This window comes from Protopterus annectens, chromosome 14.part0 (genome assembly GCF_019279795.1).
Source record: "Protopterus annectens isolate FY-2018-M chromosome 14.part0, PAN1.0, whole genome shotgun sequence".
Taxonomy (NCBI): Eukaryota; Metazoa; Chordata; order Ceratodontiformes; family Protopteridae; genus Protopterus; species Protopterus annectens.
In genome coordinates this window covers 176,663,443-176,679,926 of record NC_056748.1, presented here as the reverse complement: position 1 = coordinate 176,679,926, position 16,484 = coordinate 176,663,443, and the positions used below count along the sequence as shown (strand labels likewise).

Genomic DNA, 16,484 nt, shown 5'->3' with positions numbered 1-16,484 from the left:
CCACGGTTACAGGTTTTATTTCCATACCTTGCCTCCTTTCAAAGGCATGCCAGACATTCCTCCTCTACAAAGAACAGAGGCTCACAAGCAAATTTCTCTGTTGCTCCAAATAGGGGCCATTCAGCCAGTTCCTGTGCCAGAAAGGGGCCTAGGATTTTATTCTCGCCTGTTCCTAGTACCGAAGAAGGGGAACACGTGGAGACCAATTTTGGATTTATCTATCCTCAACACTTATCTGGACATTCCCAAGTTCAAAATGTTGACGTTACAACAGCTTTTACCCTGCTGGGCAAAGATCACTGGATGGTAACTTTAGATCTCAAGGAAGCTTACCTTCATGTGCCTATAAGACTAAGTTGCAGGAAGTATCTGCGTTTTCGAGCTGGAAATTCTCATTATCAGTTCTCTGCATTGCCCTTTGGCTTATCTACTGCGCCCAGAGTATTCACAAAGGTTCTGGCTCCAGTGATAGCTTACTTCAGGCTAAAAGGAATTCAAATCTATCCTTACTTGGACGACTGCCTGATTCTGGCTCAAGAAAAGGAAGACCTTCTACAGCATTTGGAATATGTCATAGCAGTGCTAAGATGCCTAGGGTATTCTGTGAACGAAATAAAGTCCAGTCTAGTACCCTCTCAAGACATGTGCTTTCTGGGTGTGAGACTGAATACAGCAGCCCAGATGGCCTATTTAACCCCGGACAAACAAATGAATCTTTCCAGTTACTTCCATCAACTATCTCTTCAGTCCGGGCTGACTGCAAGGACAGTCCTTCAAGCCTTAGGGTTCATGGCATCTTGTATTCTGGTGCTTCCCAATGCCAAACTGCATATGAGGAAGCTGCAATGGTATCTCAAAAATGTATGGACACAGCACTGCCAGGATTTGGACACTGTCATTCAAATAATACCTTGCATTCAAAAGGAATTTTTGTGGTGGGCTCAGGAATGTCACCTAAACAAGGGACTCTCTGTGACCCGGCCAGAGGCGAGTCAGATTCTAACGACAGATGCCTCAGACATTGCTTGGGGAGCTCATCTAAATGGAAAGTGGATACAAGACAAGTGGCCTGCCAGACTACAGCATCTACATATCAACATGAAAGAGATGTTAGCAGTCTAGTTTGCATTAATGGCTTTCAAGGAGTTACTTCTTCCAAGGCAGGTGTTGATTCTAACAGACAACACAACTGTCATGTGGTACATCAACAAACAAGGGGGAACACATTCTTACCCATTGTGCAGGCAAGCAATGATTTTATGGGAGACTGCGCTCAGCTTGCAACTAACTCTTCAGGCAAGGTTTCTGCGGGAGCACAGAACTCCTTAGCAGATGTGTTAAGCAGACAAATCATGGATCCCCACGAGTGGAAACTGGATCTTCATGTATTTCAAAAATTGACAGTGTCATGGGAACTCCAGACATAGATCTGTTCGCTTCTCCACTAAACCACCAGCTGCCAAAGTTTTGCACAAAGAGGTTTCATCACACAGCTTGGAAAGTGGATGCTCTTTCTTTCAGTTGGAAAAATCTTCATGTGTATGCTTTTCCACCTCTGCCTCTTCTTCCAAAGGTGCTTCTAAAGGTCAGACAAGACAAGCCAAGGATGATTTTAATAGCTCCAGATTGGCCTCGGCAGCACTGGTACCCATTACTGAGGAGTCTGGTAAGGAAGCCTCCATGGCCTTTACCCTTGATTCCACACCTGTTGTCTCAGAGGGACGGTCATCTACTCAATGTCAAGCTTCACTCTCTTCATCTAACAGCCTGGCATATTCTGTTTTGAAAGACAGCAGGTCTCAACTTCCTCAACAAGTTTTAAATGTGATTATGGAAGCCAGAAGACCTAGTACAAGGAAAGTGTCGCAGAAAAATGGAAGAGATTTTTATTTTGGAGTGCAGCAAACAATTTGGAGATTTCTGAGCCTAATTTGAGTGTGGCTCTTCAATATCTTACTGAGTTATTGGACAAAGGTTTGTCTTTCTCTTCCATTAAGATTCATGCTGCAGCAATTTCAGCTCACTATGATTGTGACCCACCATTGTTTTCGCATCCTTTGTTCAAGCAATTTCTTAGAGGGCAAAGAATATAAGACCCCCACGTGAGCTCCTACTCCTGCTTGGGATCTCAATTTTGTGTTGGAGAAACTTACTCTACAACCTTTTGAGCCTCGGCTACTGCTGAATTGAAATACTTGTCATGGAAGACTGCTATTTTGTTGGCCATTACTTCTGCAAGAAGGGTTTCTGAGTTGCAGGACCTTAAGGCGGTAGAGCCTTTTTGATTTTTCATAAGGATAGGGTATCTTTACGCACTAATCCTTCCTTTATGCCTAAGGTGGTTTCTAGTGTGGCTTTAAACCAAACTATTCATTTGCCTACTTTTTATGCAGATCCCCAAAATAAAGGGGAAAAGATTTTGCACACTTTAGATGTACACAGGCAATTGCGTTATTATTTGAGCAGGACTAAGGATTTTAGGCAGTCTCAGCAGTTGTTTGTTTCTTTTGCTTTGAGTTCGCAGGGCAAGCCTGTGTCAAAACAAACTATTTCTAGGTGGATTGGGTTTTGCATTGCATTTTGTTATTCCCATCATGGCAAGGAGATTCCAGCTGGGATTAGGCCTCATTCCACTAGGGCTACTGCCACTTCAACAGCATTTCTAAGGGGTGGCAACTAAGGATATTTTGGAGGCAGCTACTTGGAGTTCAGTGCATACTTTCTCTAAGCATTATCACCTTCCTCTCTACTCTAAGTCTAGGGCTGGTTTTGCCACAGCTATTTTGCAAGGCATGTTGTCAGTTCCTGCTTCCTTATGATTTGCCAGCCTCCCTTACCTCTGCTTTGGGATTCTACCCAATAGTTAGGACTGCAGCAATGTGGAATGAAGAACATAGTACAGTTTTGTACCTACCATAAATGTAGATGTTCGAGAATCCACATTGCTGCAGTCCAATTTACCCTCCCTCCTTCCCCTCTGTGTTTAGGGGTGGTTGTGTAGGTGAGGTTATATTTTGGTAATTTTGTATATATTGTACATATTTTTGGTGCAGGTATGTTTGGAGTTTTTGGTTTTGGCCTTATCTTTTCAGGGTCTTCTGACATCTGGGGCAAGAAAAGACTGAGGATATGACGTCGGTCATGCGCATTAGTACCCTGACGTACTGACGTCAGTCTAATGCGCCCTGACCGACGTCAGCCATATACTTTGGTATTCGGGCCGACTGGACAGCGGACTACCCAATAGTTAGGACTGCAGCAATGTGGATCCTCGAACATCTACATTTATGGTAGGTACAAAACTGTACTTTTTCCATGTCACTCTGACAGGCCACCTAATTAAACAGTACTCTCAGATTGCCTCTGAAAAGGACCACTTATGTCCAATGAAATTACATGGGTAACAATTTAATAAATACAGGCTAATCAGGGTGTATATTTTTTTTCAGATTTATATAACATTACTAAACCATCTGCTTCAGCTCAGAAGTCTGTAAATTTTACGTTTTTCCCTCACCACGAAGGCATTCAGAGAGAGTAGATTTGGTCTCTGAACTGGAGCTGAGGACTCCCTCTCCTTACTTTGCCATACGCCCCACTCTTTCCGTAATAGATTATTAAAAGATGTAGCCAGCCTTTATCCAAGTCCAACAATTATGGTTACAGGGCTTGCAACCGTCATAGTCTCCCAAGAACCAAAGTTACTTAACGTATGGAACTTGGTTCTGGATTGATGATCTTGGTGCACTGTTCTATCTCAGATCCTTTAGAAGCTGTCTGTTGACTCCTTATATTTGACCTCAGTGACCACGTCGGAGTTGAAGCCCTCTGCTTCAGCCCCAATCTCAACTCGCATGTTAACTTCAAGCAACCTTGGCCTGCACTTTCTCAGGGTCGATCCCGACCTCAGCATTGATTGACAGTTTGTGATTGGCTTACGGCCTCGGACCAGGTGTTATGTATTCAGGTTTGGCATTTGACTGTAACTGAAGTGTCAGGGTCTGCAGTGAACTCAAGCTGCATGGTCAGACTGGCTGTGGACTTTGAATGAATGCTTTCAAACCCTATGTCAGTGTTGTTGTTGTGGCTCCAACTTCATGCTTTGTGTTGGCTGGTGTCTTGGAGGTGAGGGTCATTGCAAGAGCTGTTGCTGTCTAGGCAAGCATCCCTGCATCAGACTATGCCCCAGGTAATGCACTTGATGGCCTTTCTAAGTGCACACACTCCTAGATTGACCTAGCTGTCCATTCCTTCCCTAGACATATGGACTGAAGACTTCAAGAATGATTTTAACTTGCTAGATGCACAGTCTTTCTTCTCCTTCCTGGAAGAAGCATACGGACTCCCCTGTAGAATCCTTTACCCCTTGGCAGTGGTGAAAATGCAGAGATAGATGCAGATTTCATGTGCTTTGTCCCCTCAAATTCAAATTCAAGGAGGTACTAACTCATCAGGATTAGTGTAAATTGACTACAAAATATTGCCTCTGACTTTGACGGAATCTTGGTGGAGGTCTTCCATTTACACAGGTCTGCCTCTTGAGTGGTGTTTCCAGGTGTGGCCGAGATGCTGAATTTAGCATCTGATAGTGTTTTCAAAAATTTATATGTGGTAATGCTGATCCTCAAAAGACCAGACCAAGTTCTCTGCCCCCTGAATGACTGTCCCTGCTGTATGCAACCCAGTGGTGCATTCCGTGATGGTGGCTGATATCTTGTCCAAAGCACATGAGCCTCGGTGGGAATTGCAGTCCTTCTGTAAAAGAGAGAAGCGTGTGTCGATATCCACTACTGTGCTGTTAGACCACTGATCTACAGAGTAGCATGTAATGATTCTAGAGGCATTTAACAGATGAAATACCTTAGAAGAGGTCTCAGAAATGGAAACTAAAAAGAAACTTAATTTCCAGCTGGTGACCTTAACTTTTGAGATCAGTCAAGTCTATCATTTCATGCATAGTACAGGTGATAGAGTTACTGGAGTGACAGGAGCTGACCTTATTGATGTGTTTCTCTTACAAGGCTGTCCCTCGTTTAGTCTTCTGTTATACCACAGATTATTTTTCTGTCTTTTTGAAGATTCATGTAACTCGCCATAGTCACTCTCTTTGGCTCTTTTTTTTAGTTCACAGAAATATATTAATCAGTAATCTGTATACCATCTTGTGCTGTTGTAAAAAAAAAAAAACAGATATTTTTTTTGTTCTTTGTTGACTGGATTAGTAGCCCCTTTATGAGGTAGTATTTATACTACAAGGAGAAATTTGTCCAGGATATCAGGGAACTTTCCCTACTCCTCATCGTTGTGAGTGGGATCCATTTTGGAGAAGTATTTCCTGTTTCCTTTTCAGGCACAGAGATGGCCCAGAGAAACGGGGAGGCAGATGGAGAGCAAAGGCGATGATGGAGTAGTGAAAGAAATGAAGGAGAAAGCAAATATTGAGACTGAAGAATGTGTGCAGGATTCTGAGGAGATGTTTCATCAATGATGGATGTATAATTGCAGTCCTCCAGTTGGGAGGGTTACAGTTTGAATTACTTAAAGAAATGGTGGTGCAGAGTGAGCCAGAAAATAAAGGAGGTGTTTCTTGGGGAGGTGCATTATGGAGAAAATACAAAAGAAGGATCCAGAGAGAATCCTGAAGAATAGTGGCACTATGGAAAAGAAACATATACAGAGAAAGTAATAGAAGGTAAAAGTAGAGTAGCAGAAAAGGCAGAAGAAAATGAAAAATGGAAGTTAGTGGTAAGGATTCAAAGTAAGGAAGACAAATGGTCAGGTATGAAGTGTGGAACAATTTAATAACTCCTTTGGGTGTAAAACACATGTAAGAACACGTATTCTCATTAACAGAGACATTTTGTGACATTATATTTGAGACGGTTTTTTCAATGGAAAATTTTTCTCATACAATCTTTATCTGATAAAAGCATTTAATAGGGAAACAGAAAAGAAGATTCATATACAATTTCGAACAGAGAGTGGCTTTGAAAGGACGTTTGAAGGCTTCATGTAAAGAAGTGTTGGACATTGCAAAAGTTTTGACAAAAAGGGGAAAATGAATTGGTGGCTGGGATTGAAATATTGTGTTAGAAAGAAAAAAAACGTACAAAAACCAACATGATAAATGTGGAGGGGAATATGGGTGTTGTAAAATACTGGGGACAAGCCAAAACATTTTTTTTTTATTTTTGGAAAAAGACATTTGATAAGTAACTGTGACAAAAGAAAATGTTATATCTGTGGAGAAAAGGAATATGATGCAGAAAAGTGAAATGAAATGCTATAAATGTAACAAAGTTATCCATTTATGGAAGGATTGCAAAAATGAAAATAACAGTAAGGAAAATGAAAGAAGAAAATGAACAAGGAAGAAATTTTCGAAGTATTAGAAATAGAAGAAAATTGGATAGAAAAATAGAGAACATAGAAGAAGGTTCTGAAATAAGTGGAAAAAAAGACAAATGTGTGGGTAGTAAAAGGGGAAAAAAGAATTCTATTGGTAAAGTGGTAAAAGAAAAAAGAAAATTTAAAGGTACAAGTACAAAAGAAAAAATGGAAATGAATGAATTTATACAGCTAAAGCTTGGGGCTTGGTATAATGGTTAAGCTGTTTGACTTAGACACAATGTATATTGTTTAGTTCTCACCTTTGGGAAGGAAATTGGTTAGACTTAGAGTAGTCTATTAAGAAAGCTAGCCCTGTAATTAGCTATGAATTTATGAAGCCATGAATCTAAGGAAAATAAGAAATGAAAGTTTGAGTGCTTTCCGTAAATGCGAATAGTATTACAAATATAGGGTAAACCAGTGAAAATAAGTGAAGGACCAAACCACGGCAAAAAATAACATAAACAAGTTTAATAGTGAGCGCTTTCGCAGCAAACCAGAAGCGGCATGGTTTGCTGTGAAAGCGCTCACTATTAAACTTTGTTGTTTTTGCCGTGGTTTGGTCTTTCATTTATTTTCATTGGTTTACCCTTTGGACCATTTGTCTGTACTGCTTTTGTTTTTTTGTGGAGTATTAAGAATATAGTATGAGGAATAGGAATGTTGGACTGGTGTAATACCTGTGATGTAGATGTAATTATATTAGAAAACACAAGATTTTTAACAAATGAAAGATTACAAACAGATAAATGGGGAGGAAAGATAATCTGGAATTTAGGAAATGAGAGATGTTCTGGAATAGCCGTATTCTGTAGACCTACAGTAAAGATATTAGATGTAACTTTAACAAAAATGAAAAGATTAAGCATTGTAAATTTAAAATGGAAAGAACAAGTCTGCAGGATTATAACATTGTATGCTTATACTAACTGTAAAGAAAGGAAAAGCTTATTTCATCAGATTTTAGACTATGTAGTGATAAAGTCTTCTGTTATAATATTCACGTTTAATTGTGGTTTAAAAAGCAAGAGTAAAAAGAAAGGAAATCATGTAAAAAAAATTTAGAAGTTATAAGGTGTGGTAAGTTAAAACTATGGGACAAAAATTCTTGGACTTGCAAAATGGGGCATGTATAGAACTGAAATAGTTTATTTTATAGTATCAGCATCTTTAGTCATAGGAGAAGGGGAGGTAGTTGAAACATGATTTTCTTATCTTGCAATATGGCTAAAAATAAAACATGAAACAGAAAAACAGGCAAAGGAATAAAAAGGATAAATGAGAAAGCATGTAATGAAGGAGACTGAGATTAGTAGTACAGTTTTGGAAAGTTCATATTACTATGAGAACATTTTATAAAAATTGGTCTGAATGTTGGGTGATATTTAAGGAAAAATATAAAACATTTTTTACAGTGGCAATATGATGTGGGAAAAGTAGAAAGACAATATAAAAGAACATATAACAAGGCATTGGAAGATTTTGAATATAATGGCAGAAAGTACTTTGACAAAGAAAAAGAATTGTATGAAAGAAATCAAGAAAAAATACAAAAAATATATTTTTGCAAGAAAAAAGAAGTATTGAGTTAGTTAAGCAGATTAATAAAGGAAGATGTTAGTGGAATGAGAGAAATAAAAATGTAAAAGGAAAAATAGAAGTCAGGAAAACATTATGAATAGTGTAATACAATTAGGGTTGGGAGGGTGGCATAATGGTTAAAGTGTTTGCCTTACAAACACAAGGTGCAGGGTTTGAGTCTCACAAGGGATAATTGGCTAGGCTTAAAATGGCTCGCAAGGGCAGTTAGCTTAGTACTAATTTATGAATCTATGAACCTATATGTACAAGAAATGTTTAAATAAAAAAGAAGGTAGTGGAAAAAATTGGGAAAGTAAAACATTTAACAGAGAGAACAAAGAGTTGGAAAAGGAGTTTTCTTTAAATGAACTAGATAAAGTATTAGTTGTAAATATGGATTCAACTGCAGGCCTAGATGCTATAGGGTATGAAATGTATAAAAATGTAAGGGTTTGGCAAAATAACAATTTTTTGAAGATTTTGAATGAATGGTTAAATGAATGTTTTGTGTATAAAAAAATATGTAGTGGAGTACTTAAATACATAAGGAAGACGGAAGAGAATTAAACTGGATACTAGTAGTACTGAATATAGTATTGATTATAAGATCTGTTTGAAAATAATGCAAAAGAGATTTGAAACTAAAATGGGAGATATTATAGAAGATAGCATATGTAGTATAAAGGGGAAGGGTTGTCAAGAATTATTAATGATGGAGAAATTGTGGCTGATACTATGAACAGAAATGAAGATGTGAAAATCATGATAGGAGACCTTAATAAGGCATTTGGTATAATTAGACATAAAATCTTGTGGAGGATAATGAAAGAATATAATACAAGTGAGAAAGGAAATTATGTATATCAGCATAAAGTACTAATAAAATAAAAATACTTGTTAATGGCTAGTTAAGCCAAGAGGTACATATAAAGAAGAGAAGAATGGTGTAAGACAGGGATAGCCAGTGAGTTCATAGGTTCATGGGATGATACTAGGCTATTGGCCCAGAGGCCCTTAGTAAGCCTTGCCAAGAATTTCACCCATGTTCCCACAAAGTCAGCACCTATTTCCCTTGTCCAGCAGAAAGACAGATTGGAACCCAGGAGTGTATTTTCTGTTTCCCAGGTTCATCTTAGAGGGCTAGAGAGGTACTCTGCTTGACATGGAGAGGGAGTCTACTCCACAGATTGTTGAGTCTTTGGGACACATCAAGTTCTAGGTCATCTGTAAGCAGTCTGTACAAGACTGAGTAGAGGGCAGGGCTTTTAGCCTATCTGTATAGGATAGGTGTTTGAGACCCTGGAATTTCTTAGTCAGGAACTTCTGTGGTCTCTCCAGCTGCAGCATGTACTTGGCAAGGTACATGCCGAAGGGGGCATTGTACTCTATAATGGATCTGATAAGGGAGGAGTACAGGAATGTTATGACTTCCTTGTTCCTGGATGAAATACTCTTATTTATGAGGTGGGCCATGTAAAAAGCCTTCTGTACAATGGAGGCAACTTGGTGGTCAAGTTGTCGAGTTGTTGCATTAGTTATGAATGTGTATGTGAAGTAAATTACAAAGTGAAGAAGGTGGGGTATATAACATCTGAAGGGTTAAGAATTCCAGTTCTGTTAACATATGCAGATGGCATTATATTTGCAAAAAACAAAATTTGGGTAAAAGTAATAATTTGCACAAATGAGGTTAGAGATGATAGGGATAGTTTTAAATAAAAAGAAAAGTAAAGGTTTAGAAGATGTAGTAAAGATCAGATCAAGGGTATATATTTTACAATGAATGAAATTTCTGTGTTATGTAAAAAGTTTGGGAATAAAGATGCAAGTAAAATTCATTGGGGAAAAAACAATAGAAGAAATAAAGCAAGCATGTCTTTTCTGGAGACCATATAAATTATCATTTAGAAAAAAGGGTTTATTTAATAAATTCAGTACTGATAGGAAAATAGCATACTTAGTAAGTGTATTTATGTCGCCAATAGTATTTGAAAAGGAGTTATTGCAGATATATTTTTTTCATTTATATTGGGTTCTGGATTAAACCCAGTAAAAATAGGAGTTTTGTATATAAATAAAGTAGGTGAAGGTTTAATGTTAATTAAGCCAGTGGTATAAGCTGCTTCATTAAATTTGTACAAAGTGCTAAAGTGGGTAAATGAAAAAAGATGAGAGTTTAATAGTAAACCGATGCACCAACACACAGAGAAACTAGTAAAACCACAGAAAGAATGCTCGGATTTGGAACATTTGCCGAAAAACATTTCAATGTACAAATTAAAATAAAAACATACAAAGATAAACGCTTTCATTTCCTAAAACTGAAAACTTCATCAGATAAATTGACCATGAACTAAAGCATTTTTAAATGTACAACAAGTACATGAATGGATAAATTAGTCACGTGACAGCACGCCTCCACCTAGAGAATATTGTTAAAGCAACAGTGTCTAATATAAGCACACTAATGTGATTTTAAAGCATGAAAGAGAATTCCATGTCTAAATATGTTATTCCAAGTATAAATTAACACACCATGTGAAATAAAATATTAAACTATATGGGGACCAAAAAACTCCCTAAAATCACCTTATTAATATTACTGCTAAAATATTTAGATAATGGTGAAAAGTAAATATAAGCAAGTAATGTATATGTCAAAAAACTTTACTATGTATAGGTATAATATAACCTTATCTTGTGAGTGCGTTATATTTCAAAAGACAAGCTATCGATACTTGATCGTTTAACCCTGTCCAGCAGTTCAGACGAAAATGCAACTGCTAGTACAGCTCTCTTCTCTCTAACATGAGACTTTGTGGTCTCCATCTCATAGTGGGTGATATCTTTTCAAGTATAATAAATTGTAGCTGTAGGTGGAGGTGTGTGTTGTCAAGTGACTAATATCCATTCATGTTTTTGGTGTATAAGCACTTATCTTTGTATGTTTTTATTTTAATTTGTACATTAAAATACTTTCCATCAACTACTTCCAAGTCTGAGCATTCTTTCTGTGGTTAGATTAGTAAACTGTATAAGTGTGATGCATTTTGGGGTATGGTAAAAAGAGTAAAAGAGAGAGTGTATAAATGAAGAAGTAAAATTTTACAACGAAAAATATTTTTGTAGAAAAGAAATGATATAGAAAAAGAAAAGTATGGTATAGGAATGTGATGATAAAACATGACCATGTAAAACTGTGGGAAAATCTAACAGATGAAAAAAATTAAAACTATAAAATAGGAAGCAAATGGTGTAGTCTGCAAGTAGAATGTCAAGATTTTTTTGTGGAGACTGATAATGGATACATTGCCAGTAAAAGAATATATGCCATATAAAAAGAAAAGTGATAGAATGTGTGCGTTCTCAAGAAGAAACTACGGAACATGTATTTTTGTAAAAGAGTAAAAATGTTATGGGGAAAATATGTAAAGAAGATTTAAAAAAAAAAATAGAAGTGGGGAAAATAAACATGAATATGGTTAAATATGGATATAACAGTAGAAGTACAGAATATTTTAAAAGAACAGAGAAGCTCTTTTATATGGGTTATATGGAATGAAAAAATGTTTAATGGTAAATGGATATTAGCAACGATATTAAGTAAAATCAAATGGTTATGGAAAAATGAGTGGGGGGGTCTAGTAAGGATGAACATTTAGCATGATTGTATAGGAAATTATGAATGTCTGTTTGTACATTTGTAAATATTTTGTAAATAAGAGTTATTTTTGTATTTAAATAAAGGACCCCTACTCTTTTTGATGTGGGTTGTGGCATCTTTTACACCCACCTGAACTACCACCAACACAGGCAGATGGGCCCATGGTTTAACATCTCATCCAAAGGATGATGCACTCTGGACATGCTGTACTGCATTGTCAGCAATCCGTCTACCTGTTGGAGTGGAACCAAAAGTCTTCTAAAGGCAAGCATGCTTTGTGTTGCACCTCTGACACCGACTAAAACACAGATGTGTAATAAATGGCCTTTTTCTTTCTGGGATGACCGACTTTGCTGAATTTATGCTGCTTTTGTGTCTTTCTCCTCTTCAAGGAAAGTTATTTAAATACCTTCATGGCTTTCACAGTAACATGTAGCCTATCTTCTAATTCTTCTTTCGGCTTTTTCCCGGTTAGGGGTCGCCACAGCAGATCACCTGTCCAGTCATGATTGGCAGTGGAGTTTTACAGTGTCAAGTTGCCAGCCCGGCGCCCAACCTTCCACAGAAGGCACACACATGCACACACTCACGCCTAGGGCCAATTTAGTGTCTCCAATCCACCTACAGCATGTCTTTGGGATGTGGGAGGAAACCGGAGCACCCGGAGAAAACACACGCGACCACAGGGAGGACATGCAGACAACGCACAGAAGGCACCCCAGCCAAGGATCAAACCAGAGAACCTCTTGCTGTGAAGCGGCAACGCTAACCGCTGCACCACCGTGGCCGCTTAACACTAAACCCAGTTCTTCATCTAATCCAGTTACAGTGAAGAATAAGTCACATTTCTAGAACCAAAGCTTCCTGTTTTCATCCATGCTTTCAGGAGTGTGCACAGATATATTTTGAATGAGAATTTAATTCCAAATATGGAAACTCTTGGCAGCAGTTGTATGTCTTTAGTTTTGCAGATGTATTTCTTCAGTCATGGCAGATATGTTTTCAAGTCTGATACCATGTCATCTTGTTGGGAGGCTTTTATATGTAAGACATAGGCAGAAGTTGTATGAGGTCTGGATTGAAAACTGAATTCTGTGTAACTTTTGTGTACTATGACATGCTATTTGCTGTAGGCATTTCAAACATGTTTGGTGTTGATTGCTCTTCAGTGATATTTTTTTCTGTATGGTCGAGGTAAGGATTGAATATGGTTCCTTGGATGAGCCCATTGCTTTGGTTGTTCAATTAATCAAGCTGTTCAGTTAGACAGACAGACAGTGCAGTTAAACTTGTAGTTTCACTGTTTTTTACTGTTGCAGTGTGAACAAAATTGAAGAAATTGTGAAAGATTTAGGGAACGAACAAAGTTTTTGTACACAGTGCTTTGGAATTTTGAGTAACTCTGTTTAGTTGCTTTATTTAATAATGTAAGCTTTCATCATATGTTTTTACTGTTTTAAATGTAAACTTGTTCTTGTTTCTGTATATGGCAGTTTTGTTCATGTGACTAAATGTCATTTAGTTTGTTTTGATTTAGTGTAGCTTCATATTACACCATTCCTTTCTGTTTGCTAGGTTGGAACCTGTTTCGAAATCTTCTCGTATCAAGTTACCAGGAAATCATCATGCCCTGTCGTCGCGAATGCCTGCAGATGTTCCCTCCATTTCTTTGCCCAAACAGCCTCAGATGGTGCCTCGGGGCCCATCCTTGTATCAGGCACAGCAGCCAGATGTACTGTATCAGACTCCTGGGGGTGCCACTCAACAGTATGATCAGTCATCATATCAGCCTGGTAAGACTTGGAAAAGGCAAGTTCTAATGTTGTTACTGTATTTAAATTATTACAGGAATGTGAGTTACTTTGGCAGTATTTTTAATTTGTATTCTGATTTTTGAGAAAATCCTAGCTATACATAGTGCTGTCTTTCTGGCAGATTGATGGCTAGATGTGTAAGCCAGTGAAGTTTTGAACTGTATTTTGGATTTTACCTGTCAGTCTTGCTCCATTGTAGTTCTCTAAAGAAAATTAAGATCAGTTAACCTTCAGAGAGTGGTAATAGTGGTTACATTTGGTAGAGTCAACTTGTTTTCATATTTTTTTTAGTCTAGTTATTGTTGGGAATATTTTAATTTGAGCAGAGATTTTTGTTTTTGCTTTTCAGTTAATCTGTGCAGTATAGTTAATCATTAACTAAAGCTTCAGTTTGACCATTTCATACTGGAGGAGCTGTTATTGCAGAGCTTTGATATCATTATCCTTGTTGACACACTATAAAAAAAGATTCATTCTTGCTTTCCCTCAAGATACATTCTACTTCCTGTTCTAATCCCAATTTCTTTTACTTACTACTACCACTACTGTAAATTGCGCATGACTACACATTACTTTTTAATTATTTTTTTTTTATTTTTCATTGTCTGTGCATATGTCTATACACTGCTTTTTTCCCTGTATTTTATATGTTCTTGCATTTCTCTGTTTCCATAAAATAAATATGTTGTGTATAGACTGTAATTTTGTCATTTTCTTGTGTTTCATGAAGCTTTTCTCCCTAGGCTTCCACTTAAAATTTGCTATTGTTTGATGCCTAGTCAACTATACTAGTAAACAAATAAATCTACCAGTGAACAATTGCTCTCATGTTAATGAACTGAAAAAGCATTTAGTGGCTTCAGAATCCAGAAGAAACAAGGCTGTCCTGGACAATGCAATATTGAACTTTGTTTTAGGAATTTTATCTTTGAGATATTAGATGTCCTGATTGAAATCACTTTTACAGTATTCTTAACATATGGGTTTTCATTTGCTGATGTCTGGCCGGGGTAGCAAAGCTTTACCTTCCTGTGGGCGTACATTTGATGTGTGACCTCTGCTTGTATGGATCTGAGTATATAGACAGATACGCACATGAGTAACCTAGACTGTCTCGATGTCAGCATGAATGCAGGTTGTGCATCCATCGTACTGATCTTAGTTGTGTCTTTGGTACCTCTTCACTTTTCTGTTGAGGAACCTTCCTTTTTTAATTATCTAGGTCATTCTTATTAGATGTCAGCTAGGAGGGGTAAGTGTGAGTACGGTAAACAGATCCCTTACAAGGGATTGCAACTCAGTACCTCTGTTTGCTTAAGTCTGGAACACAACTACAAATCCTACTTTGTCAGACAGTTATTTGTTCCTAAAACCCTTAAGTCAAGGTCTTCCTGCCTTCACACGTTCCTCAAAACTCAGTATCTAAAATGCCCAGGCCAAAATGGCTGAGTCCCTTGCATCAGACATCCCCCTTTCGCTAAAGAAGAAACTTAAATGCCAAGCTGACTTTGCTGCCTTGCATCTGAGTCAGATGAACCCATTGAGGTTGCAGAACCTGCAGTTTGTAAGATACTTTCTCATTTGGCTGCTACCAGGACCCCATCGGAGACCAGTATGGATCCTGCAGCCTTGCAGGCGGCGGACTCCTTGGATTAACCACGTCTCATTATTTCTGAGGGGCCACATGGCATTCTTCATATCTTTCTTAGGAAAGAGGTTGCAGTCACTCTGAAGTTCATTAAGTTTCCAACCCTCTGAGACTCATTCAGGAAGATGACACATCTATAAAATAAAAACAGAAAACCAGGCATGTGATCTCCTTTACAACTTCTAAAGAAAAAGAATGGATGGACTTCTCCCAGTGCTCGTTTAAAGCAATTATGGCCCTGAAACAAACTCTTTTTGTGCCCCATTTGCCACAGGCCATTCCACAAAGACACACTGAAGATTCCTCTTCCTCTGAGGACGAACAAGATGTGGATTTGGATCATTTCCTGGACTATTCCTCACAGACACATTCCCCTCCAGGACAGTTTTATTCTGTTGAAGGTGACTTCCTGTCTCCTGGACTCCCGTATTGAGGAGGCCTCCTTTGAGGAAACTCCTCATATCATGGTAAGGCATTTTGAATGGCAGTCAGTGCAAATCTTGGATGTTCAAAGGAGATACTCTGGTCTCCTTCCCCCTCTCCAATTCCTCCAGTACTACAACATACCAGAAAGCCTTTCAGTCTCCATCCTGAGCTCCTGATGCTCAATGACAGAAACCTAAAATTCCAGACAGATTCTACAAGGTGCCTGATAAACTATAAAAGACCTTTGTAAGAACCTTGTGCCTGACCCTGCTGCTGTTTCTCTTTCCTCAGATAACCCTTCTAATCTTCTGTCCAATGCTAATGCTCTTCCCACAGACAAGGATAGCAGGGCCCTGGATAGGTGGGGAAAGACTGTCTACACTTCTGCCACCCTTGCTTTCAGAGCGATCAATTATCAAACACGCAAACACGGATGATTAGAGGTACTTGCTATGTCTTTCCTACAGTCTTTCAATAAGGTCATATCAGATCCACAGCCTGCAGATTCTAAGTAGCAAATGTAGATCTTACTGTCTCAAGCAACTTAAATTACCGCACTCTGCATCATCAAATGCAGTTATGATGTGGATGCCTTTTCTAGGTCTGCAGCCACAGGTTCAGTCATCAGACATTTATGCATGGTTGTATATCCCTGAAGACTTCAAATATGAAATCAAAGATTCACCTCTAGACGAAGACCTCCTGTTTGCACAGAATCTACAAAACTGTTCAAAGCCCTTCAAGAGCAAGACTTTGAAGGACTGTAGGCAAACTTTAGTTTATACATTCGCTATTGCCCCCAGGAACTACTCAGCCAAGTCCACTTCCTTTGGAACCAAGCCCACAGACACAAAATACATGTTTATTTCATCATGGTTTGGTGTTTTCTACATTTTTAACACCACTCTGGGACTATTTACAGGTTTTTAGATATTTTTATACATGATTTCTGAGACTGACC

At 38.1% G+C, this 16,484-nt stretch overlaps 1 protein-coding gene across 1 annotated transcript in view; it reads left to right on the top strand.

Moving 5' to 3' along the window:
• RC3H1 (ring finger and CCCH-type domains 1) overlaps positions 1–16,484 on the top strand; it is a gene marked incomplete in the record, with an annotated part of 3,590,040 nt that overhangs the window by 1,485,197 nt on the left and 2,088,359 nt on the right. The window contains 1 exon segment of the mRNA XM_044055940.1: positions 13,211–13,428. Coding sequence (XP_043911875.1) covers positions 13,211–13,428 — 218 coding nt within the window.